This window comes from Pieris brassicae, chromosome 9 (assembly GCF_905147105.1).
Source record: "Pieris brassicae chromosome 9, ilPieBrab1.1, whole genome shotgun sequence".
Taxonomy (NCBI): Eukaryota; Metazoa; Arthropoda; class Insecta; order Lepidoptera; family Pieridae; genus Pieris; species Pieris brassicae.
In genome coordinates this window covers 105443-130517 of record NC_059673.1, presented here as the reverse complement: position 1 = coordinate 130517, position 25075 = coordinate 105443, and the positions used below count along the sequence as shown (strand labels likewise).

At 35.1% G+C, this 25075-nt stretch overlaps 3 protein-coding genes across 6 annotated transcripts; all 3 read right to left on the bottom strand.

Moving 5' to 3' along the window:
• Positions 1–811: 811 nt before the first annotated feature.
• On the bottom strand, positions 812–8894 carry LOC123714570 (facilitated trehalose transporter Tret1-2 homolog). 4 transcript variants are annotated; one of them, XM_045668885.1, is made up of 8 exons: positions 8814–8894; positions 7712–7941; positions 7008–7146; positions 6008–6192; positions 5552–5684; positions 3470–3693; positions 1944–2138; positions 812–1272 (listed from the first exon to the last, which is right to left on the bottom strand). In XM_045668885.1, the coding sequence occupies exons 1-8, from the start codon at positions 8833–8835 to the stop codon at positions 1057–1059; spliced, it is 1344 nt and encodes a 447-aa protein (XP_045524841.1). In that variant the 5' UTR covers positions 8836–8894; the 3' UTR covers positions 812–1056. The 4 variants fall into 4 exon arrangements, with proteins under 4 accessions (XP_045524841.1, XP_045524840.1, XP_045524843.1 ...); XM_045668884.1 differs by lacking the exon at positions 8814–8894 and adding an exon at positions 8397–8609; XM_045668887.1 differs by lacking the exon at positions 8814–8894 and adding an exon at positions 8397–8609 and having other exon boundaries at positions 1987–2138.
• A 4843-nt stretch (positions 8895–13737) lies between these two features.
• On the bottom strand, positions 13738–17854 carry LOC123714513 (hypodermin-A-like). Its single transcript, XM_045668785.1, has 5 exons — positions 17528–17854; positions 16993–17143; positions 16171–16426; positions 15412–15594; positions 13738–14790 (listed from the first exon to the last, which is right to left on the bottom strand). Exons 1-5 carry the CDS (start codon positions 17709–17711, stop codon positions 14626–14628), a joined length of 939 nt encoding a protein of 312 aa, XP_045524741.1. The 5' UTR covers positions 17712–17854; the 3' UTR covers positions 13738–14625.
• Positions 17855–18436: 582 nt separating this feature from the next.
• On the bottom strand, positions 18437–23817 carry LOC123714511 (facilitated trehalose transporter Tret1-2 homolog). The gene is made up of 7 exons (XM_045668784.1): positions 23729–23817; positions 22848–23077; positions 21345–21668; positions 21126–21258; positions 20591–20814; positions 19213–19407; positions 18437–18989 (listed from the first exon to the last, which is right to left on the bottom strand). The coding sequence occupies exons 1-7, from the start codon at positions 23781–23783 to the stop codon at positions 18750–18752; spliced, it is 1401 nt and encodes a 466-aa protein (XP_045524740.1). The 5' UTR covers positions 23784–23817; the 3' UTR covers positions 18437–18749.
• Between the last annotated feature and the right edge of the window lie 1258 nt (positions 23818–25075).

Below are 25075 nucleotides of genomic sequence, written 5' to 3'. Positions count from 1 at the left end.
AACCAATTCTTTATTTATTTGATTTCTATTATTTTGCATGCTAAAGCTGATATATTTTAAAGGCCGCAAGCAAGTTACTACGTGTTATTTTCTACGTGCAGTGTTATGAAAGTATTATATGCAACACAAAAAAAGTTTCGCGAGTTTTTACATTTACAGAATATTTTAAGCCGTAATGTTTTAAGCCGGCTGTCGACAGACAGTAATGTTTTCTTATGTTCGTGATTGATGTTTGGGAATGGAAACATAGTCAATGTGCACATTCTAAAATTAAATCATTTAATTTAACATAGAACCTCTTTTTGAAATAACTATACTCGTTGACGGTCAAGGATAGTTCTTAACCTTTTTTTGTGTATTTAAATTAATTTAATCATGCACATTTTTTAAATAGTTATGTAGCACTGTTTATTCCTTCTATTTACTTACTACTATAGATCTTATCGTTCCTACTACCAATTTATTAAATCAACATTCAACGATATATAAATACTATTTATGTAATAATTGTCTCTAAAAGATAATTTAATATTTATGATGGAATTTCTAAATTATAAGCATGAAATAATTTTCCTTTTTACACCATAATATATTATTTAATAGGCCCTCGCCGTAGCGGGTTCGCGTAGACCTACTCTACACACTGCGTAGACCTGTACAACACCCACGCTACGTTTATTGTCATCTCGTATATGCAGTATTTAAAAGAAATAAAAGTGGGAATTCATTTTATTTTATTTGTGCACTCAAACATCACACACATATATATATATGTAAAAATGACATTGAGAAATTACGAATGAGACAAAAAACAAAAATACATAAACAGCAATTATGTAGGAATATAACAATGCAAAAGAAAATTTTAATGAAAGCAAATAATTAACACAGACAGGTTGCTTCGGCGAAAGGTCTCCATGGAGTTGCTGAAAATGTCCACCGCGTCATTTTTCGTCACACTTTTATTATAAATCCGACTCAACCTGAACCATTAAATGAGCACATAGCTCATAGCACATAACATTTGGTCCAATCATAATTCAGTCGTTAGACCATTTATTTGTTTAATTTTCTCAAAATTTCCGCTTCAGGTATGCCTCTAGTTTCTGGTATGAAAAGAGCAATCACCATCCCAATAAAATTAATTGCACCGAAGATGATGAAACTTATATGAAGACCAAATGTTTCAATAAGTGTGGGAAAAGCCAGAAGTTGCGTCGATGCCAACCCCCATCCATACGTTTGTATGATTCCTGTGATTTGTGCTCGAACCTATAATTGATTTACAAATCACGCTCGTTTTGTTTCTTCTAAAGAAAGTCCATAATAATTCTGAACATTATAACTTCACAAGTGAAAGATTTAACAATCAAATATACAGTATTTACAGTTTTCTTAACCTGCATAGTAATAATGTATTCAGAATAATATAATGTTATATGAGAAACGAAAAAATCAGTAAGCTTTCTGTTTAATTAATAAATTTACCCCACGTTAGCTCCGTCTCACTCCGGACAAGCACAAAAGCTGGCGCCGCTGCACAGCCGGCAGGCAGGAACATATAAGTAGCGAATAATAAACGGCTTAAATATAACAGTCTTTTCTCCAACATTGATTTTGTTCCCTTTCGAGTAAAGACTCTTGGGCAGTGGGGTAAATTTGTAAATTTGTTTAATTTTCTATTTATCAATTTTTAATTATTAATATTACTATGTAGCTTAAGAATAATGTGAATATTGTAAATTTGTGAGTAAGAAGTAAAAAAAGAAGCATATTACTATATCCTATAACTACGGGTAATAATATAACAAGCAGCCCTTGTGGAAAAAGCAAGAGTACAAACAAATAGGTCCAACTCAATAGTAAGTATGACTTCTGTCTAAAACTAATTACTTTGAGAATTTAATTGCCATACCTACAAAAACTGCAATAAACGCAGTTACCTGAAAATTAAACATCTCGAGGCATATAATGAATGGAAGAGACCTGACTCCACTAGAAAACATGCCAACTGCAATAATCATGCACGTGATTGGGAGCCAGTCAGGGATCATGTAGCCTAGTTTTTGACACAGCATTGCTCCTCCAAGTAGACTAAATGAAAACCCAGATAGAGCATACGATCCCGCATGAAGAGCCTGAAACAGGTATTCATAGTTATAGGAGCCAGTTTTCACTACGCTTCACCCTGGTGAATCTTAATATATAAGATAAGAGCGAACTAATTAAATGGTCGACTGGGTTTGGCGGATGTATCACTTAAAATATTGTAATGTACTGTTCACACTGACAATCACTCTATTTAGCAGTAACGCTCACACTTCACTTTATCTTCACAGACAAATTAAGCACATCAGTGGTGCTACAACCTGTAGTACCGCTCTGCAGTAGGTCTGGACCTCAGGTTTATGAAACTGTTTCATGAGCATTTGTCAATTTAATAGGCAAGTAGGTGATCGTCGACTTTTTGGGTCTAAGGCAAGCCGGTTTTGTTACCATGATTTCCTTCACCGTTCGAGCGAATTTTAAATGCGCACATAGAAAGAAAGTCCATTGGTGCACAGCCGGGGATCGAACCTACGACCTTAGGAATGAGCGTCGCACGTTGAAGCCATTAGGCCAATACTGTACATTATCATTCTTAACTGATAGACTTTGTTATTATTCTCAGTGATCCAATAACGAGGCAGCTGGTTAGTATTAAGTTCATGATTTCCTCGTATTTCGTATTAATATGAATTAAAGTTCGGATCAATTAGGGTCGTCTGTTGATGCGTTTTTAAACTCGCATTAATTAGTAATTATACTTTATCTCAGATTCGCACACTTCAACGAACTGTATTGGTTCAAGTAAGTAAAATGTCAATTAACGCCATTTTTTTACTTTTTTAGATCTACCTCCTGATAATGCAAATACCTCGACGGCTGCCTCATTTATTTTCTGCGTTATCTAAATGCTATTGACCATTAACCTCAGAGGCAGACTCGAATGATAAAGTATCGATTTTTACAGATGTAAACCCCCGCAGAAAAGTACTACCCGAATTTATTGAAAAAAAATTTATCGATGATAATAAAAATACAAGCAAACCATATAGTTAAATGCTTGCGGGCGCCTTAGCTACTAGCCACAACTAAAGATGTGTTGTTGTTAATTAGAATGGTCTATTAATTGTTTATACGCATTTTATAAAGACTAAAAATCTATTAATTTTCAAGAAATAACATTGAGGCCGATCGTGGTTGCCACAATTTCTACTCGCTTAATTATTCACAAGGGCACGAGGTTCACCTGATATTATTTGATTCCGCCGCCCATAGACACTCATATTGTAACTTCTTGAAAGAGCTGATGAGCTACTGGGGATCTCCCGCCCAGAGGTGCGAGTAGTACGCCATGTGAGGTCGACTTCCTGCGCTGCGCTACACAACATACAAATTAATTAATACTTTTATTAATACAGCTAACCTTTCTTCCACACCTCTCAGCAACAATGGTCAAAGTAAAGGCAGCAATAATCGATACAACGGGAAAGCTGATGGATTGTATTTCCGGGCTGATATTAATGTTAGAACCAGTAGACTCAAGTACAACTGAAGCGTAAGTAATGATCGTGAGGGCACCATTCCATCCATATGTGGTCCAGACCAGCATCATTATTATAAAGCCGTTGCGCCATGACTTGTTCTTAACTTAAAAAGAATAAGTTACATTATTGTACAAGGCAGAATACGAAATACCACCCGTAGTCTAAAACATACCTACAACTGAGCGTTTTTTAAATCAGTTTTTGCACGCACCTCTATCTGGAACTCTTTATTTTTCTTACGTAACAGGAGGTAAAAGGGCAGGAAGCTCATCTGATGTTAAAAGGAGAAAAGAGCATAACATTTCTAATGCAGGCAACGCACCCCCGAGGCCTTTGGCATTGAGAGTGTCCTTGGGCGGCGGTATCTCTTAACCTCAGGTGAGCCTCTAGCCCGTTGCATAAAAAAAAGTATGTGCTTTAGAAGTACAATAAGTAGAATCTTTGGTATTCATTCCATATATTATTTTATAGTATTTTCTTGTTTTAAGTATTTAATATATTTTGAATATAAGTCAGCAAATTGTTACCTGTATTTCAAAATTTGTGACTCTTATCGCTAGTGAGATAAGAATACTGATATTTCCACGGCGACACAAACTAAATTATATATTTACAATCGGCTTATGTGTACGTAAATAGATAGCAATATGATGTATACAAATTTCACTACAAATAATTGCTTATTTCATTAAATATTTAAAGAACAAGTCTTACACAGTTTTGCTTAGAAGACAGAAGAGTGTTAGATGACTGGCTGTCTCTTTCTATATCTTCTAGCGTAAGTACAATTCAAGAAAGTGACGTAAATAGGCATCCGAACAGTGGATATTTGGAGTAAATTTGTTACATCATACAAATCTTTCCTTATTATAATATAAGGATCGATGTAAGTCCAAATATACATTATAAGCTGAGAAATATCAAGCGATATGTATTAGTGAGGGATTGTTTTTTTTTTTTTTATAAAATAGGGGGCAAACGGGCAGGAGGCTCACCTGATGTTAAGTGATACCGCCGCCCATGGACACTCTCAATGCCAGAGGGCTCGCGAGTGCGTTGCCGGCCTTTTAAGAATTTGTACGCTCTTTTCTTGAAGGACCCTAAGTCGAATTGGTTCGGAAATACTTCAATGGGCAGCTGGTTCCACATAGCGGTGGTGCGCGGCAAAAATTGCCTTGAAAAACGCTCAGTCTTGGAACGGCGGACGTCGAGGTGATACGGGTGGAATTTTGTATTCTGCCTCGACGTCCGATGATGAAACTCAGCTGCAGGTATTAATCCGAACAACTCCTCTGAACACTCTCCATGGTAAATGCGGTAGAAGATGCAGAGTGACCCCACATCTCTACGCAACGCCAAAGGATCGAGCCGCTCGGAGAGGGATTGGTCATCGACGATTCGAACCGCTCTTCGTTGGATACGGTCAAGTGGAAGGAGCTGGTACTGGGGAGCCCCCGCCCAGAGGTGAGAATAGTATTCCATGTGGGGCCGTATTTGCGCTTTATAGAGTTGCAAGCGGTGGCCCGGAGTGAAGTACCGTCTCGCCTTACTGAGCACACCAAGCTTTTTGGAGGCTAATTTAGCCTTTCCCTCCAAATGACCGCGAAACTGAACGTCGTTCGATATGTCAACGCCAAGTATTCCGATGCTGGCTGTGGCTTCAAGAAGAGTGTTTTTGAAAAGAGGAGTAGCGACAAAGGGTATTTTTTTCGCGGAAAACGAATTTTTGTTTGATTAGTGGTAATCTGTTGTTTATAAATTTATACAAAGTGTGGCTCATTATTTACTTATTTGTAATTTTATTTGTTAATTGCTTACTTTGGTTTGTTTTTGATCATTTTATCATACTAAGAAAAACGTTTCGTAAATTGATGGTTTTCTGTACGATATTCACTAAAAAGTAATCAATCATTTTTGTCATGCTATATGTATCATTACAATGCTTAGTAAATTATACTTACATATTTCCCTATAACCCAGCTTAGGTATGTTTTTATATTCCTCCTCCTTTAGTTGGATGTGTTCTATTTCGTTTTTTACGACGGCATTGTTTTCATTCAAACCTCTGAGAAACGCTACAGTAGAATATGCTTTCTAAAACAATAATAAATGTTAATTCTGGATTTGAAAGGATACTGCAAGGTGCCCATGGGTGACGGTTTTAAGTTCTTGCTTTATTTATATCTAAAAGTGCAAGCCAGTGTAGTCAATTGTCAGGAACTTTATGTAAAATTGGGTTACTGAATTCTATTACTTATTATTATTACTTAACTTTCTGTAAGATATTAATTTGTACTATAATATTAATCTCAAAAGTCAAAAGTGTCGCGTCTTACAATTAATTCATCAATTAATCAAGTAAGTAAACATGGCTAGCCTAAGTATAATTAAAGTTCAAAGCAAATAATAATACTCACATCAATATGGCCACGTTTGACGAGATACGCTGGTGATTCAGGAGCAAATATCATCATTGTCGCCATCAGAACGTTAAAAGCTAAACAGATCCACAGCATTGTATAATAATCGAAGTATGCTCCGAGGAGATACATTAGAACAATTCCAATATTTTGTAATAGCGCTCCCAAAGATCCTATTGTACCTGGAAAAGGTTTTTCGGGTTGCTAAAAATCATCACATCACTACCACTGTGTTTATATAACTATAATTAATTAATCTTATTGTGTTTTAACTACCACGTTTAGTGAACGTTTCACTAAACGTGGTAGATAAAACACCATAGAGATAGCTAGCTGAATAAGATGACGAAAAATTAGTTGAGTGGTTAAGCAATTTACCCTCGAATATTGTCTCGTATGTCACTAGAGCAGTATTGACCTAGTGGCTTCAGCGTGCGACTCTCATCCCGGAGGTCGTAGGTTCGATCCCCGGCTGTGCACCAATGGATTTTCTTGCAATGTGCGCATTTAGCATTAGCTCGAACGGTGAAGGAAAACATCGTGAGGAAACCGCTCTGCCTTAGACCCAAAAAGTCGACGGTGTCGGTCAGGCACAGAAGGCTGATCACCTACTTGCCTATTCAATTCACAAACGATCATGAAACAGATACAGAAATCTGAGGCCCAGACCTAAAAAGGTTGTACCGCCATTGATTATTATTATTATGTCACTGAAGAATGATCTAAATCCTATAAAGAAAATTTAATAAAATCGGTACGTCCCACTCCCCATTGGGGGTTTTGGCACTTTAATTGTGGTGAATGTAAGTGCTAGTGCGGTATCTCGGACACACGAACATAGTGTCAAAACATTAAAGAACACTAGACTTATGAACATTACCTTAGTTTAAGCTATTCATTAGTATTGTAGAAAATTAAGTCAACATAATGTTACTTATTAACAATAATTATTGTGAAGCGCACTCTGTTGTGATTTTTTGTAAGAAAAAAAAAATACCTATTAAATTAGTCTGGCACAGTTCACGCACATATATCGGTATCACAACAAAGATGCCGGCACCCGCTATGCCGACGAGGGCCCGTGTTACGAGCAACACTATTAGGTTTGGCACAAAAAGCCTTAGAAGTATGGAAATCTGAAATATTAACGGTTAGACAAACATTCAGTAATGCACTGCTGCCAACATACATACAATATACATATATAATAATCTGATTATTCTAAACAGAAAATACATTATTAGTGGGGTCAATAGGTGAGCAGGCGTCATTGCCTTGACAAGAATTCGTGGAAACTATTGAATAGCCGCCTGCGTCAATTACAGTTGGCGCTTTTAAGAGACGCTTGTGTTGTGTTAGTCGTTATTAGTGGGTACAATAAGATTAATTTATTATAGGTATATAAATGTTTCGGCTTCAGCGACTTTCATCCCTGAGGTCGTAGGTTCGATACCCGATTGTTCTTTCTATGTGCGCATTAACATTCGCTCGAACGGTGAAGGAAAGAGCGTGAGGAAACCGGCTTTGCTCAAACCCGAAAAGTCGACGTGTGTCAGGCACAGGAGATCACCTAATCGCCTATTAGAATGACAAATGACCATGAAACAGATACAGGAATCTGAGGCCCAGACTTAAAAAGTTTGTAGCGCCACTGATTCAGTATAAAAAATAAAAGTTGTAACAGAACAGTGTAACTCTTACTATACTGGGAGTAACCGTAGCAATCACAATCCATTTTCTGCCAAATTTGTCAGCAGAGTAGGAGAACGGTATGACGAAGAACGCTGATGCGAAGCAGTTAATACTACCGATCCAGGATATGGCATTCTTGGAAAGGGGATATCCCAAGGGGGATTCCGTGGATTGAAGGTACTTTGTCGTTGGAGACAGCCAGGCTGCCTCCAGGCCGTAGAGAAGGAATCCCAACGAAGCTGAAAAATAGTGCAAATAGTGTTACTAATTACAGAAAATAAACTCTTAATGAGCTTGATAGTTTTATGTACATATATTTAATATTTTATGAGAGTCAACCAATTCGGCGATGAATCTTTATTTTGTTTGTAAGATACGTATTTATTTACAAAGTAAAATTTGTAAACACTTTGGAGTTCGGACTGGATGCGCCGGATTTTTTAGGCTACGTAACAACAGTTTCATTTTACTTCGTATACCTATTTTAAAATTCTATTATATAATTAAACACAAATTAAGTAAAACACTTGACTGTGATGGAAAGTCAACAGTTACCCAGGATGCTATAGTTCAATTACATATTTAATTATTCCGCCATTATCTTTTATTTAAATAAAAAAACTTATTAAAAATATCAATTTGTCTGTTTATCTATGCGCTGCTGGAGAAGGTTACAAACAATTCACATATTTACCTATAATACCAAACAGCCATTGCCATAGGGTATGTCCACTTCCATTAAATTTGAAAAACATATTCACAAAACACCCGTGTATGCTTAAAACTAAATGCTTACTGTTTATAATTCTCAAAAGCAGAAACAATACAATTTCTTGATGATATTTATTCAAATGTTCTCAGGCTATTAATTATACTGCTTTTATAAATTATTTGACTTGTGTTTTCAGGTATTTTATTCTCCATTTATTATTAATTATTTTATCGAGTAATAAAACGACATATTATACAAAACATGTTTTGTAATAGTCCCATAACGATAACACTACCCACACATTCACTTTTATTCAGCATACTCGTAACTTCTCTGCGCTTTGTAGATTATAAAACGTTAATTAATTATAAGCATTGTGTGTATGATGTCCGTACTTACGAGTATTATCGAGGCCACACATTTATAAATGTATAGCTTGTTTCTTGCCCCTCTCCGTTTTTGTTAGGTATTGTGTTGTTGGCGCTAAAATGAATAAATACAATGCATAATTTGAAGTACAGTGCTTACCATCAACACCATCCATAACATCTATTCTACATGTTAATCTCATATGATTAGATATAGTTAAACAAACAAGGCGAATTCTATAACTGAAAATGTAATACAATTATCTGCTCCTTACTAGGCCTTCTCACAACAGACACATTACAGGGTCTTACAGGTGCCTCAACGCAAGAGCGTCCCAATCCTTAAAAAGCCGGCAACGCACTTAGCATCAAGTGGGCGCCTTTGCCAGTATAAAAGTAATAAAAGTGTACATGGACTCCACTTCCACAACGATTTTCTCGGGAGATTAGCTGCAGTGGTTTCCCGTTGCCTTCTGCGCCAGTTCTTTTAGGGGCTATTTGAACCCTAAGGCCGCTGTAGCCTCTTCTGACCTCTGGTCAGGAATGTGGTTATACCGCCACTGCTCGGTCGCCATTGCCTCGTCTGTTATCTAGCAGGGGGACCACGGTATAGGAATACCGCCGCGGATGATGTGTTGTCCGCGCGTGCAGGTGAGGTTGACAGTTGGGGCCGGAAAGGTGTTAACTCCGTTCTCCCCCATTACCCCCCAAAAACGAAACGTCGTGAAGCGTATCACATCTGCCCCATTTAATACCACTAATACATAGCGATCACGACCGCTCTGTAAGAGTGTACCGGATTAAAAGAAGTACTTACATGGAGTATGGTATGGAATATAACAAAAATGCAAAACATCGCTAAAAATTCTTATCTAATGAAGTAGTGGCGAAAATGTAAAAACAATTTAATTTATTATATATATTTACTTATTCGTCTAGTTTGCTATGTTTGGGAGACTTATATTCAGACCATACTCCATATATGAAGAAGCACGTATTGCCTTTTACGCTTGTTATTCGTAATTATTTATTTACACTTAACTAGCCGCGTCATGGCTAGTTTAAAGATAAATGATTTCAATGCATAAATTCTACAAAATCAAGTTGTCAAACAGCTAATTCTTAAAAAAATAATATTTCAATTATGCATAGTGTTTTTAAAATAGTTCACTAAGTTAACATCTTTAACATTTTAACAGCTGGTTTCTTCCCGACTAAAACTGCTAAATTTAAAACGTCAATAATCTAAATTTGTATGGTTAAGTTAGTACTTGCTGACCAGAGGCTATGTCAGCATTCACCAATGCAATTTTCTATATGTGTACGCAATTAATTTTCATGGGCCGAGAAGACTGAAATGCGTTGAAATAATTTGTATTATTATTGTATAGAAAAGTTACTAAAGATACACAGGAAAAATGCCTTAATCAAAAAAATTACTAAGAGTTATACGATTTTATCATATACTTATGAATAATATTTAATATTTCTACATAGGACCTAAATATAAATTATCAAACTTATACCTAGTTCATTCCTTACTAATATTAGGTCATTTGAAGTATATTTTATGGGATTTGTATATTTATGAATCTATTAAAGTAGGACAAAGCTCGAGTATAATTACGATATAACTTCATTAACAGGTAAGTTCGTTTAATCATCAATTTCATTTTATTCTAAAGACGATTACGTTATCTTTAACAATTACTCCGTACTTTATAAAAGTAGATCTACTCATTAGTTCTGATAGGTTAGGTTATATATAATTTGAACAATGCACAAAATTCTTTGATGTCGCCGATAGCTGTAGTTCATAGCTTGCCGATATTTCACATAGTCTATATATATGATACAATATCCCAATTTAATTAAAGGTAAACCTATTGAATGTATTACAAATATACATTCATTAAAGGCTACATTACATCTAGTTGAGATTTATTAAAATATTCATGTGACACTACTGAACATCAAAGAAGTAAACAATCGCCTCCTATTAATCCTTAGCGTTATCCTTATAATATTTACGTACCGATTGTAGGTATTCTTTTATCCTACCGAATAAGCACGCCAATGCGCGGCTCTCTCTCTAATACGAATGCATTTGCAAGGTGTTACATTTATTGTCTCATTTTACCTCAATTCGTTTCATTTATTAATTATTAAGGTTTTCCTTGTACTTTTATGTTTATATGCATATTGGCACTGATATAATTTTAATGGAAACACACATTGATAGCGCGTTTCAGGTCATCGCAATGATTGTAAGCGCAGATTGTAGATGTCGCTATATGACGACGACGTAGGTCGGTGACCATGTACAAAAGGTACACGTACATGCCTTTAACTATATATGAATGAAAAACTATGATGGTTGAAACATATACAACTGAGGCCAAGTGCAAGGAAGTATTGATTTTATTTGATATAATAAATAATAGTACCTTCTATAGCCTACACGGTCAGCTTCAAGTGGGATTGTCGCAAATTGAATATAATCGAATCTTGCCGAAGCCGCGCACAAATTATTTGAAGAGGTCAATTAGGTATGAGGGTATGCAACTATTTAATCAATTACCATCTAAATTTCGCAAAATTAGGCGTTTAACAAATAAAAAATACATGTCGGAGTGAATCTACTAGACTGAAATTTGTAGATTCATGTATCTCGGTCGTATATTCATAATGTTTCTTATGTAAATAAAATATAATTTTTTTATGAGAAATAATGTTTTTTAAACATTAACTTTAGTTAAGTTACAGCGTAACAAAATGTAAACAAGCATCGGCCAATAGCCAATATTTAATTTATTTTAACCACACTTATAAATTGTATTTTAACATTCTCGTTTCCGATAATGTCCCATAACGATTTATGAACAATTTAAAATGATTATTAGTGATAAGCTTATATTTTAAAGTCTTACCCAGCTTCAAACAAAGTGTTTTGTTGGGACATCCCCATACAAATACCGCCACCGAGCTTAAATTAAATTATTGTGTTTTAACGTTTCATGGTTAATTGTGGGTCCCTTAATTTCTAGTCGGTATTTAATTTAATTTCTACAGTCTTTTTTAAGTAAAGCTATTACAAATATAGGTTATTTTTAAATAATTTATAATAGCCATTTGAGGTAGAAACTAAATAAAATTATTCACACACCTCCCACACGAATATTATTTTAGTCGTTGTATAAAGACATTTATTTACTTTTAACCGCGATGAAAGGCTGGTGACCTGTTACCACAGCTCTTCCATAGTCCTAGGCACGAGTCTCCCACAAAGACTGGTCAATACATACACAATGTTTACTCGAAAAAGTAAAATTTTAATATTCTCGTGTACGCACATCGATCCTGATGAGACTCGCCTGGCTATCATAAGCCTACGGCTAATTATATCTTATTTCGGCCATGCAACGTGCAGAGGCGATAAGAATTTGGAGAAACTGATCGTGGTTGGAAACAAAGAAAACAAAAGATCACCAACCGGATGGACCGCACTCGCGATCTTCTAGCATTGAGTCTGTTTGGTGAACCTCCTGCCCGTTCGCCCGCTGTTGTATAAAATAATTGCAAGGTCATATCTTCTTGTACTATATAATATTGTTTTAGAAATAAATAAATAAAAACTATCAGTGTAATAGTTATGTTAGGAAAGTAAATTCTATACAATATTTAATTAATTCTACATATCGGTCTAAAGGATAGCCGGAGCACGGATGACCTTGTATTCAATTTGACTATCTTTTAAATAAAGCGTTTACGAAAACTAAATGTATCCAGCCCTTGACAGGTCAAAAAGAGATTTGAAATGGACACATCAATCTCAATAGGATAACGTGAAAACTTAGGGCAATAATAAATAATACTTTTCCGCTATACGACAATTTTTCTAATATAAAGACATGTCGAAATTCTCATTTTTTTTCTCATTGTCTTTACGCGTATCTTAGATTTTTTTTAATATTTTGTGGTTTACTAGATAAACTTATTGTATAAGAGAACAAATCGATTTGTTTCAAAGAATTGATGTCTTAAATACGAACGGCTATACAGATACCTTTGTAATACGATTTTAAAAGCGCGCCAATCGATGCGGACTTAACGTCACTTACGAGAGTTTCCCTTGTAAAGCCTACGCATTAAAATAATATTAAATATTAAATACAGTTAGGTGGTGTGATGTCTAGTTATTTTGCATTAATACTCTCACAATATAACTGTGAGACAAGAGTTATTGTTACTTAAAATTGTTAGTGGACATTGCTAACTCTACAAATACAATTTTATTCGTTTCAGAATCGTTTCAGTATGCTAGCACGTCATATCTTACTTAGATGCGATGATAAATGAAACCTAACGTATTGTATTTAGTTAAAAAATGTTATTTTCTTCATAAAAATCATGCTGATTATTATTTTAATTCAGTACACGTCGTTATTTACATTTCCCTAAAGCAGTCGTACACTGATAAAAAATGCGTTTTAAGATATATATAGATTTTTTACATTTAAGGGTAAAAAACCTTAGAATATTCAACTCGTACGTTTTATTATACTAATATAAGTGCACATTTTACAATAAATTTGAATAATACATTCACAAACAACAATAACAAACATGAATGATGTCATTGATTTGAAATCTCCTACGTATAGACGGTTAACTTAGACTTGACCGACACGGTTATATTACATTTATAATGTAGCAACGTTATTTATCGAGTTATTCATGAAAAGATGTATAAATACACAAAAGATTAATATAACCATAAACTCCAAATATCTTATAAATAAATTCAGAAAGAATAATGTTAAAAAGTGAAAAGTTTAATTTCTAGATAGGTATATTCGAACAGTCATTACGCTCTCCAGAAAACCGCTATTTTTGACATGTCGCTTTGTACGTAGGGACCGTCGAATTTATTGTCTAAAAAGAAACGATTTTTTTTTACAAAAGTAGAAACTTTATTTACATAAGTATTCTTAATATAAAAGAAATATTTAAAAATACACGAAAATTTGTTTTATTAAAACAATGTGATGTTACAAGTCGTGTATGACGTTATTAATTTGAACACGTTTTAGCCTTGATCGAGTTTAGGTCTTGATCTCACTAAAACGTAAACGCGTGCTCCTATTTTGCCTGCTGATGCTACGTCATTGTGATTTTACTATACTACTTATATGAATGTTCGGATTGTGATTGAATATAAAAATACAAAATAAGTTTAACATACAAGTAGAAAACATTATCATTCCTTAACCCTAGATAATACTGTAATAGGTGGGCTGAAAAGTTCGTAGGCGGACACATAGATGGCGCTACTAGTATTAAAATAATATGAATTCAGGTGTATACATTTGACAACTCTCCTATTATTGTTATGTTACATAGTATTTTGAGAAAACAAATCATGTTTGTTTAAAAAAATTGATAAAACGGAATTTCGTGTGTCTTGTGCATTGCTTTTAGTGAATAAAATACAATTGATGCCAAGGCTTAGCTTAAAACATTATACGGAATCTGCACCGGGAAAATCATCCGTTAAGAAATGGTTTGCTTAAAAACAAAAAGTTCCGTTCATTAAGATATCTGACATATACATCTACAATGACATTAGTTAAATTGATATCCGTTAAAAAGGTTTTTATTAAAAATCTCCTTGTTAAATGTAATGAGATACAGTGACGTTTATTACCTAGTATTGCTACTAAAAGTGCATAATTGTTAGCCATTTTGTAATACTTAAAGCATTTTGTGTGATAATTATGACACATTCAATTTATATTCGTGGTAGCTTCGAAATTGTTATCCTAAAGTAAACGATCGTAATACTAAATAGCTATATCTCGTATTGAGTTGAGCCAGAACTTCACATTTTCATCGGAAAGCCTCGTGAAGAGTGTAGGACTGGATTCACTAGCGCATGAGTCAGAAAGCCAACCCGAAGTTATTCCCCAGAGAAGGTTGTCGGCTATTATTGGTGCGCCTACATCCGGCTGTGAAAGAAACCTTGATTGTTTGAGGGGGTCGAAGTAGCGTAGAGGTGAGTCTCGATTGTGTCAATGCTGAAATCCTATTCTATGAGAGCCAAAAACACAAAAGCTCCACCCACATTCCTATATCAATTCAATGAAACAGAATTTTTCGCTCTGTGCAAGACACATTTGGACATTACAATTTGATTTATTTATACTAATTCCTATGTATTCTTATCAAACTATACTATTATTATAATCCCGATCCTGGCTAAGACGAGTACTACACACGTAAATAAGCTGATAAACTTGTTAAATTCGCTAATGAAGTTTTGTATCGTACAGCCCGCACGTACAATGACTATTTAGGCCCCGACTCGTTTAAGCCATCACTGAATATGCTTAAAAGAGGTATTAAGAATACCCATAGCGCTAGTAACTTGCATCATAAGTACACCCTACATACACACCCTCACACACCAAATTATTTATTACGTATTTCATAATTTTTATTAATTTTTCCTTGCGTAGATGTTGAAACTTTTCGTATATATTATGTATTCCATCTTTGTTTATATCTTGAGTATAATTGTTTTTTTGTTAGCTGTAATATAACGACATAAATAAATTCTATAAACTTACCATGCAAGGACTATGAAGGCTGACAATTGGGTTTAAACACAACGTAGATTGGTCCAGTGTTTTATTCAAATGCTTCATTTGTTTGAGACATTTGGCCCAGGGGATCAACTTTTGTGTGGACACACGCATGCTATTATATTTCACCCTCTCTTTAGCTGATGCTGATAAAACTTGACCATTTACCTGTAATTATGGGCCTGGCTTAAGTAGAAGTAAAATAAGCTCTATAAATCCAGTCTGATTGTCGGCCTGGTCATAGATGACCAGTGATAGGTGCCTAGGGTCACTCAATAACATTATACATTTCGCATCCTCTCTTAAGAATCTTGATCAGACTTTATCTTGGACTACAAATATGGGAGTTACATAGAAGAATATGAGCTCCTTTGAGATGGTAAGCAATTTTAACTCCCTCGTAAAAATTTGCTGGTACAGACTCTTACTTCCTATCTTAGACTACGCTGATATATGCTAAAGTGATGTTAATGAAAATCAAATTTAAATTATCGGTGTAGGTATTATTGTGTCGTTCTGTCGCATTCGTAATAACTGTTAAGATAGAGTAATTATGTGGCAAATAAATCAATCAATATTCTGTATTAGTAATTTTATAACTAAATTTCTGTCTGTCGAAATGTCTACACAGTCGGCAATCACATTGAATGTTTTTTTCTGTTAGTTATACCTTACTACATTTCTAACATTCTTTTTCTCATAGAAAAACGCTTGAGGAAAAGAAGAATTAAGTTCAGAACTTACAATAAGCCTCGGCCAATAAGTCGCGATGAATTTTCCACTAACAACTTCTCCTGCCTCCGCCGATATAGGTATTGGCTTGATTTGAGCAGTATAAGTCACTGGCTGAGCTAGTCTTAGTAAGGCTATGTCATAGTTTGGTTGCTGAGAGGAGTAAAGGGGATGGATTTCGATGCCCTTCAAAGCCATCAGAACACCACCCTTCTTGAAGTTAAAGGTGCCGAGACGGACCCTGAGTTGTTTAATTGCTTCTCTGATACTAAAACATAATTGTTTACTATGACGAGGATTGTTGTCAAACAGTAGAAATGTGTTTTTTAAACAATATAAAAATTCGTATTTAAATATTTTTCGGATATATAGAAATCGGTTTCAACGGTCATATGTAGATTAAAAGTAATACATGTTTTATAAAATTAGATTGGTAATGCGATTGGCAAGTCAATCTAAATATTAAAAATATTTGTAATAATGAAATGGTCAGTAGTGATAGAGGCAGTCAGTCAGTGAGTGAATGACAAAACTCAATTTAAGTCTTAACTGAATACTCGCTCAAATCATAATATTAAATCCCTGTATCCACAACGAGGTTATAAGGTTTCGTAAATGGCCCAAACAGCTTCGAGCAAAGCAACCGTTGTTCTACATATCACAATGCCTAAGTATTGTGGGACATTCTTTTACTAATGATTTCTTGGTGAATTATATAAAGGAATACTACAGGTAATATACATATCTTTCTGTATAATCAGCAGGTTAGGTTTAATTCTATTGAATTTATAAATAATTGTGTTCGAACACAAAATACAAGTTTCTCTATCTTACTTATAAAACTCTCCAGCTGCAGATAAAATCCATTTGGAGTCAATAAGAGCTCCAGACGCAAAATGCGAGTTCCTCCTTTGTATCGACACAGCATACGGATAGCTTGACTTTTTCATATTGTTTTTATTATCTAGTTTAATAGGCTTTTCATCTAGAAAGTAAAGTAGTTACTAATAGGTTTTAATTTATGTATATTAATATAAATTCCGGTTGTTTAAGAGTCACTTATTTCTTTTTGTTCGCGATTAACACTTACTCGTATGGCTATATCATCGACTAAGTTGGGCAAACACAGGCAAAAATGCTACAAAAACCCATAATAATACTGTCTAGAATTGACTATTTTAACAGTTAAAGCACTTCAAGAAGTTTAGTATTTGCCAATATTGTTTAGCCGTAATTACAGTCGCCATAAAAACTACTTCTCATGGGATATTAACTGTATATATACTCGGTTCCGACAGATGTAAGGGTGGTGAAAGACCTCGCCTTTAATGATTGACTTAAGTGCACAAATTTATAAATATATACTTACTTAGTTTTGTTACATTTATTTCTTTAAAATCCCGTTTTGGTTTTTGTGATAAACTCTTGTTAAAAACTTCATTACTCTCAGAATCAACTGACGAACTTGTATCACCATCGTCCTCGACTTCTTCATAATCTTCTGCGTTTATTGTGTAGAATAGAAGAAGAATAACATATATATGGTATTTCATTTCTAAGTAACAATTCTCGTTACTATTTTGATAATCGTAGATCGACTTAAAGAATAGAATATGATTTAAGCTCTGTATTGACACGCGCGTGACTGGTTCGATATAATTGGATTCAAAATTTGAATCCAAACTAAGATACTCTTATAATGTAAAAACGTTTTATAACAAGTGATCACAGGTTTAAAAAAGAAAAATTAAAAAACGAAGTGCATTGTTCGTAGTCGCACCTGCTTTCTTTGTTGGCTAAGTATTTTATAACTAACGCATTAGTGTTTTGTTCTTAATATTGTTTTACTGCACGGGTTCAATTCCCGATTGGGCAAAATATTTTTCATTTTTCCTAGAAAAATGTTATTGGTACTTTAAGTTTGGAAATGGTCTCCACTTGATTCTGTTCGGTTCTTTGCCTAGATAACATCATTACTTCCGTTTTATTGCAAATCTTCGAGAAACGCATTTTCTTGAATATGCAAAGACACTGCTTCCTTCGAATGAGGTAAATACAATCAAATTTAAAGTTATAATTTAAATTTAAAAACGTAAAATTTAAATAGATGTACGCTATTAATATTTGCTGGAAGGAAAACGTCGGCAGTTGCAGCACCACATTTGTAGGATTATAATAATGAAACACAAAAAAATAACATATATTTTTATATGTTATTTTAGTTTTTTTTATATGTTATTCTAGTTTAAAAAAATTCTCTGTTAAAATTAAAGATGAATTACTGATGTAAGATTATTAAAATATGTATTTCTATGAACAAATTTTGAAGTCTCACAATAGTTCAAAGCTAATAAATCAATAACAGATTAATGTCATACCACGAATAGCACAGACAAGTTCGGTACGCACACAGTATTTAAAATAAGTTTTTATATTTAAAAACATATCTGACTTATACCATGGCATATAAATAATGACTGGCTTTACTTAACAATTACGCGATATAACAGTACTCGTCTCCCACAAAGTCTCAAACAATTTGGCCATTTCGCTAATTCAAATTTCCAATATATAATTCTGACGATTAAGACCTATACCGTGCTAGTCGTTATAGGGCTTTTTATCAACTGTTGTTGAATCTCTTCATCAGTCTTTCCCCTGGTCTCGGGTAAGAAGAAGGTTACAATTGCTCCTAAAAGATTGAAAATCCCAAAAATAATAAACGTAGCTGGTAGACCGAAGGCATCAGCTAAAGGTGCATATGCAAAAAGCTGAATAGCACCGGTTATCCACGCATGGGTTACGACACAACCCATGACTCTCGTTCGGACCTGGAATTAAGTTTGAGGCGATAAATTCATAACCAAGATGGTTATTAGTCGTAGAAGTCACTACGTAGTTATAGTCTCAATTGCATAAATTTATGGAATTATTGAAATCGGTATTGGCTTTAAGGAGTAGCTGGACAGAAATTCTCAATTTTCAAAAGTACTCGTATATAGATTATATGGATTATGGGCCTTAATGGGTGTATATTCTTTAGTGCGTGCTTACCTGAAAACTAAACATTTCCGTCAATATTATATAAGGTAAGGGGCGTACCCCACCCGCATAGCTGGCCACAGATATTATCATGCACACAACTGGCAGCCAGCTTGGTATGACATACCCATACTTCTGCATCAACATTGCGATACCAAGGATTGATTGAGAAAACACCGCCATGAAGAAGGTTCCCGCTAGTAAGGGCTGGAAAGTATCTAATAATGTAAAATTTATATAAACATATAAGTGGGTAACACTGAAAATGTTTATAACGGGCCAGTTAGAAACATTGCTAATGAAAACTTTTTGAATTTCAATTTTAGAACACTTTGGTAACCTAATGTAGTATATTGGCGGCAAATCTAAAACTCTTGAACTTAAATCTAAAAATGACAATTGAAAATTTTCTGTCAATGATTTATTTCGTTTCGTTGTGGGCTTACTTAACAACAAAGCTATGATAGGTTGCGAATAGCATAGCTTAATAAAGCCCCATCTCGTGCAACTATTTACAATTGGTTTGACGAGTTTAAGCGTGGACGCAGCAATCTCAATGATGATCCGCGTGAGGGATGTCCTTTAACAGCGACTAGTGAAGATAACATCACTGTTGTGCGACGCATGATAGAGGAAGATAAGAGAGTGGCCTATCAGCAGATACGGACTAGGCATTGGTATGAGTCAAGTTCAAAAAATATTACATAAACATTTAGGTGTCAGGAAGCTTTGCACCAGATAAATTTCCCATACTTTAACTGACGACCAGAAACACCTTTCGCATGGACTGGTGGATATTTGACTCTGGCAGGTGTCGAGATAATGAGTCATCCGCCATACAGTCCTGACCTGGCTGCGACTTCCTTTTATTCCCAAGAACTGAAGATAAAATTCGAGATATTCGCTTTACGAGCCCCGAAGATGCGGTGAAAGCATAGGAAAATGCCTTAGGAGAGCCCATAAGGAAGCATGGGCCCACTGCTTTTCTCAGTGGTTCCACCGAATGCGACGATGTGTAAAGAGGAACGGAGATTACTTCGAAAAATAATAAAAGTATTGGAAACTTTCTTCTTTAAGTCCTTTATCATTTTCCAAACATTTTCAGTGTTACCTAGGTATGACAGCAATGTTGGCCTAGTGATTCCATTGTCATGCCCGTCAAATCTTCTTTAAATAGATAAAGATTGTGTATATATAATAAATTTTGTTTTAGTTTTTAAGGCACTTCCGTTTATCATCTTTCAATAATATATAATATGAGCGTGATAGTGAGTGACCAGTCACGCCCCTGACGGAAATGCTACCCATTTCCTTTAAGTATACCTTGTTATTAAACATATTTATAATATCTAGCAAAAACCTTAACGAACAAGAAAAATAGAGAATTTACCTTTCTTCCAAACTTTTCAGCAATCGCAGTCAAAGTAAATGATGCCATAATACTAACTATGGGAAAACTTAGCGTTTGCAATTCTGGACTTATGCCAAAATCTACTCCCGTCGAAGACAAGATGGCAGAGGCGTAAGCAATGATCGCGAAAGCACCGTTCCAAGCGTGAAACGTGAAGACGATGAGGATAATTATCAGACCACGTCTCCAAGCTTTATCTTGAACTGAAAAAGATTTCAATAATTGTAAGCGTTATATGAAATAATATGCATGGTATATTTTGCCAAGTTTCAAACAAACGTTTAACGCTGCGGTCCTGTGTGTGAATACACACAGTGTATTCACGTACCGTTTATATATAATATTAATTATCTATATCATAAGAAAATATATTTATGAGAATATAGTATTTATAATATTCTTGACTTACATAGTTAATAATAATAATGAACAATTGATGAATAGAAAATTAAAAGAAAGTTAAACAGTTTGTTCCTTGTGTCATACACTTCCTTTAATCTGTAAAATTACTTACGAATACTAATAAAATTGAGCTTAGGCATTTCCTGAAACTCTTTTTCCTGACGCTGCATAGCTTCCACTTCTGTTATCACAATTTTATCATCCGTATCCAAACCTCGAAGATACGCAACAGCTTTATGTGCTTCCTGAAACGAATCAAGCAATACTTTATCAATGTCGTCGTCAAATTTGATAAGCGATCCAAATTAAAGTAGTCTTATATAAAACCAACCTCAATCTTCCCCAATTTGACCAAAAACGCTGGAGATTCCGGCGCTCTTAACATCAGCAAAGCCATCAATACTGGAAACGCAGCCATTACGTACAAAACATGAAAATACTCCATGTACGCGCCAAGTAAGTATATTATCAAGAAGCCCATATTCTGCAGTACCACCTGGATGGATCCTAAGGATCCTATCATGTCTGACTGGCTGATTTCTCTTACATACATTGGCCCAACTACGAATACGCCGCCAGTAAAAACACCGGACAAAGTTCGGGCTATGCATAGCGCTGTGATGTTTGGAAATAATATTTTTATACTGCTTGATATCTATAATTAAAAAAGTTATATTGTATTAGAATGTCAAATATTTCAAATAATATCTCATAGAACAATATTTAATAAATTAGTCGAGAGCTGCCGGGTCATGTGTTAACATTTTAGCTTAACTCCTCAATACCCTTAGCTTATTAAGTCTATAAGGTAACTAATGTAATTTTATCTATGGGCTGTCCTAGTTATAACAAAATTTAGGTTTTTCTTTAAAGATTTTAAATTTGAAGACCTACTAATGTTTTTATTCTTGGCACAGAAGTTACGACGTAAACTTGTGTCTCTGCTACACAATTCTTTCACGATTCAAAGAGGAATCTTGGAATAACGGGATTACTGCTTCCACTAATGGAAGTGTACCGGCTCAGATTTGTGTTTTTCCTATATAATAATTAAAATAAAATTAAAAGTAAACCTACATAGACATATCAAAACGATAACATTGTCATAATTAATTTCAAATAAAACAGCTATTAAAGGTTATTTACTTAAATTGATAAAGTTTCACGATTCAAGGTGCGATAAAAAGTTGGTTAATGAAACTCAGCTGCTGGTATAATCCAAACAACTCCTCCGAATACTCTCCGCGAACACTACCAAAATATAATACAATGAAAATAGGTTTGTCCATCCCTCAAATATTCGGATCTTAGTTATAGTGTAGTACAGAGAGTAATACGACCTCTCATTGTTTAAAAAGAGAGCTTACTTCTCTCTCAAAGGCCGGCTGCGTAACTTCGGACGCCTTTTATGGCTGTCTCCTAGGCTCGTTTGCTGCAATATCTTATAAAAAAAACTGTCATGTTCCAGTACAGTGTCAGTACCAGTTGTTATTATTTTCCACGTTCGTGTTCGCGCAATCTCTAGCCTTCTTTTATAGTATGAAAAAGTTCGCTTTTTTCATACATTAACGCTAACGAAATTATTCGGTTAATCAATTACTTTATCAAAATACATTTCTATGGTCTTCGGGGCTCAGTCTCAAAGTAAAGTTTAACACTTTCGAAATAAAAAGATTCACTTTTCGAGTCGGTTACTGTTTACTTAAAGATTTATTAAATTAATTCTAACAATTTCTTCCGGGTTTATTCAAAGTGACATCGTCATCAGTGACCTTGAGTCATTCATTCAAAGTACTGAGATGTGAATACATTCAACGGTTTGGCAGGTACTCACCATCTGAGGTATCGTGGTTGCAACAACCATCCATTTCCTCCCGTAAACATTTGCCAAGTATGAGTAGATTGGTACAGCACCAGCAGAACTAAATACAACGATACTGGCAATCCAGGATATCATGGTCGTCGAGATGGGATGCCCCAGAGGAGAGGTGTCAGCTTGTAAAACTTTCTGCATTGGTGACGTCCATCCAATCTCCATTCCATATATGAGGAAACCGATGCTCACTATGGAAATTATTTATATGATTAAATTGTTTTGGTATTTTTGTCTTTAGGTAACGCTAGAAGACATGTTACGTAACTATTTATTAAAACTGTTTTTTCGTTAAGTCATTATCTCAAATAAACGGTGAACAATCGGTAATTAGAATAACCAGGCCAAATTTGCAAAATTAAAATACGTGAAATTATTAAAATTGATTCGAATATCGCAAGATGATAATATAACAAAGTTACCCTTTCATAAAAATACGTTTTTACGGCGAAATAAATTCATTTAATAAATCAGTGGCACTACAAAATTTGAAGAGGCCAAAGATTTCTGTACCATGATCATTTCTTATTCTAGGCAATTAAATGGTCAGCCTCCTATGCCTGACACACACCGTCGACTTTTTTTGGGTCTGAGACAAGCCGGTTTCCTCAAGATGATTTTCTTCACCGTTACAGCGAATATTAAATGCACACATAGAAAGAAAATCCATTAGTTCACCGCCGAGCTAGGCTAACGCTGCTCAAATTTATTAAATAATTATTATAATTCTATTTACTATAATCATGCAGAGGGGAATTAAATTTTTCATCCGCAAAATGATCTTCATGAACGAATAATCCGTACTATGTATCATGAAGTATAATAACATGACTCGAACTTACCTATAATCGAATACATCCATTGTATGTAAGTATGGCCCATTTTTGCTGCTGCCATTCTAGACCTCTTTCACCTAAATGCTGAAACAAATGGTACAATTGTTAATAGTTTCAGATTCGTTATCTTATATACAAGTTGATAAAACAGTTATATTTATTATAATTACGTACAGTATGTTTTAAATTTTGACGGATGTTACGCAAATTTAATGAATAGGCGCGAATGCAGTGTCTGGCCGATTTCAAGTGTGAACATGAGCTTAAATGGTAGTTGTAAGTGGTTTTTTGGACCAAGGAAATTTCCGTGACCAATTCTGGGCCTTTTGTATAAATTTGAAAAGCCATTGAGTAATTTACGATTTCTAAAAAACCTTGAACTGGACCTGGAACTTCACGGATCTCCCAGGAAGACAATGCTTTGCAGATACTACGGGGCCGGAATATAATTTCAGGCAACGTATTATCACACTGCCATAATGTCGGTGGTGCCTTTCCTTGGACATCCAAAGTGAAGTTCGACGCAGAGACAGACTAGAAGATCGGCCTTCTCCATCGTGATAAGGTCAGCGAGTCTTCCTTCAAATGGAGGGCTGACTGAAATTCCCTCTGACAGCTTTGGCAAGAGACCAGGAAGGAGAGTTCCCGATGGGAGGTGGGCCAATTTCGCCAAATCTGGCAATGTGTTGAAAGACCTGGAGGCTGAGTTTTATGCTTTTCTCGCCGATTGACGCATCACAGTGCATGTTGTTCCCACGAGAATGTAAGTGCGTGCTCCTATTTTATCATGCCTCCTGCTGATGTCATGTGGAACATGATGTGATGGTTGCATCTCCTTACAAACGTTGTGTAATACAAAAAAAACTTAGCGATAAAAAAGAGTGGCGGAGAGTTTATTGCCAGTTCTTCCCATCCGTTCTACGCCCTAGATTTGAGAACTGGTACTAAATGTAAAATTAGAAGCATTTAATACATATTTCTTTTTTTATTGACGTTCATAAGTATACATTGTGTTACATATATGAATAAATGTTTTTTTTTACTTTGACAGGATGTTGCCGTTTCTGCCCAAGCATTCTCGCTTACGACGCATGGCCACCTTGCGGGAACATTTTAACCAAGGCTAGGACTTGACTTTAAGACTGTATTTCATCAATTAGCTGACTTGTAGCGATAGCGACACGGCGACAGCACGCGGAGCGAGGCCGTAGATGGCGCGTGAATGGCACTATTCTCTGATAGGTCAACAGAGGCTTGGTGACTCCGGATGCAAAGTCAGCAGAAGATCCAACAAAGATGGTTAGTGACAATCCATATGTGGTATTCGCGTAATCGCAGGACTGTCTTCTTGTT

Excerpts from the sequence above, each read along its gene's own strand:
- LOC123714570 (XM_045668884.1), bottom strand. The coding sequence starts at position 8,457 with ATGTTTTTCAAATTTAATGGAAGTGGACATACCCTATGGCAATGGCTG. Across the intron at positions 7,147-7,711 it reads CTACGGTTACTCCCAGTATA|ATTTCCATACTTCTAAGGCT; the intron begins GTAAGAGTTACA and ends TTAATATTTCAG. Across the intron at positions 2,139-3,469 it reads CTGAGAGGTGTGGAAGAAAG|GCTCTTCATGCGGGATCGTA; the intron begins GTTAGCTGTATT and ends TACCTGTTTCAG.
- LOC123714513 (XM_045668785.1), bottom strand. The coding sequence starts at position 17,711 with ATGAAATACCATATATATGTTATTCTTCTTCTATTCTACACAATAAAC. Across the intron at positions 17,144-17,527 it reads AATAAATGTAACAAAACTAA|ATGAAAAGCCTATTAAACTA; the intron begins GTAAGTATATAT and ends TTTACTTTCTAG. Across the intron at positions 15,595-16,170 it reads CTTATTGGCCGAGGCTTATT|GTAAATGGTCAAGTTTTATC; the intron begins GTAAGTTCTGAA and ends CCATAATTACAG.
- LOC123714511 (XM_045668784.1), bottom strand. The coding sequence starts at position 23,783 with ATGGCAGCAGCAAAAATGGGCCATACTTACATACAATGGATGTATTCG. Across the intron at positions 23,078-23,728 it reads ATGGATGTATTCGATTATAG|TGAGCATCGGTTTCCTCATA; the intron begins GTAAGTTCGAGT and ends TAATTTCCATAG. Across the intron at positions 21,669-22,847 it reads CAACCACGATACCTCAGATG|ATATCAAGCAGTATAAAAAT; the intron begins GTGAGTACCTGC and ends TTTTAATTATAG.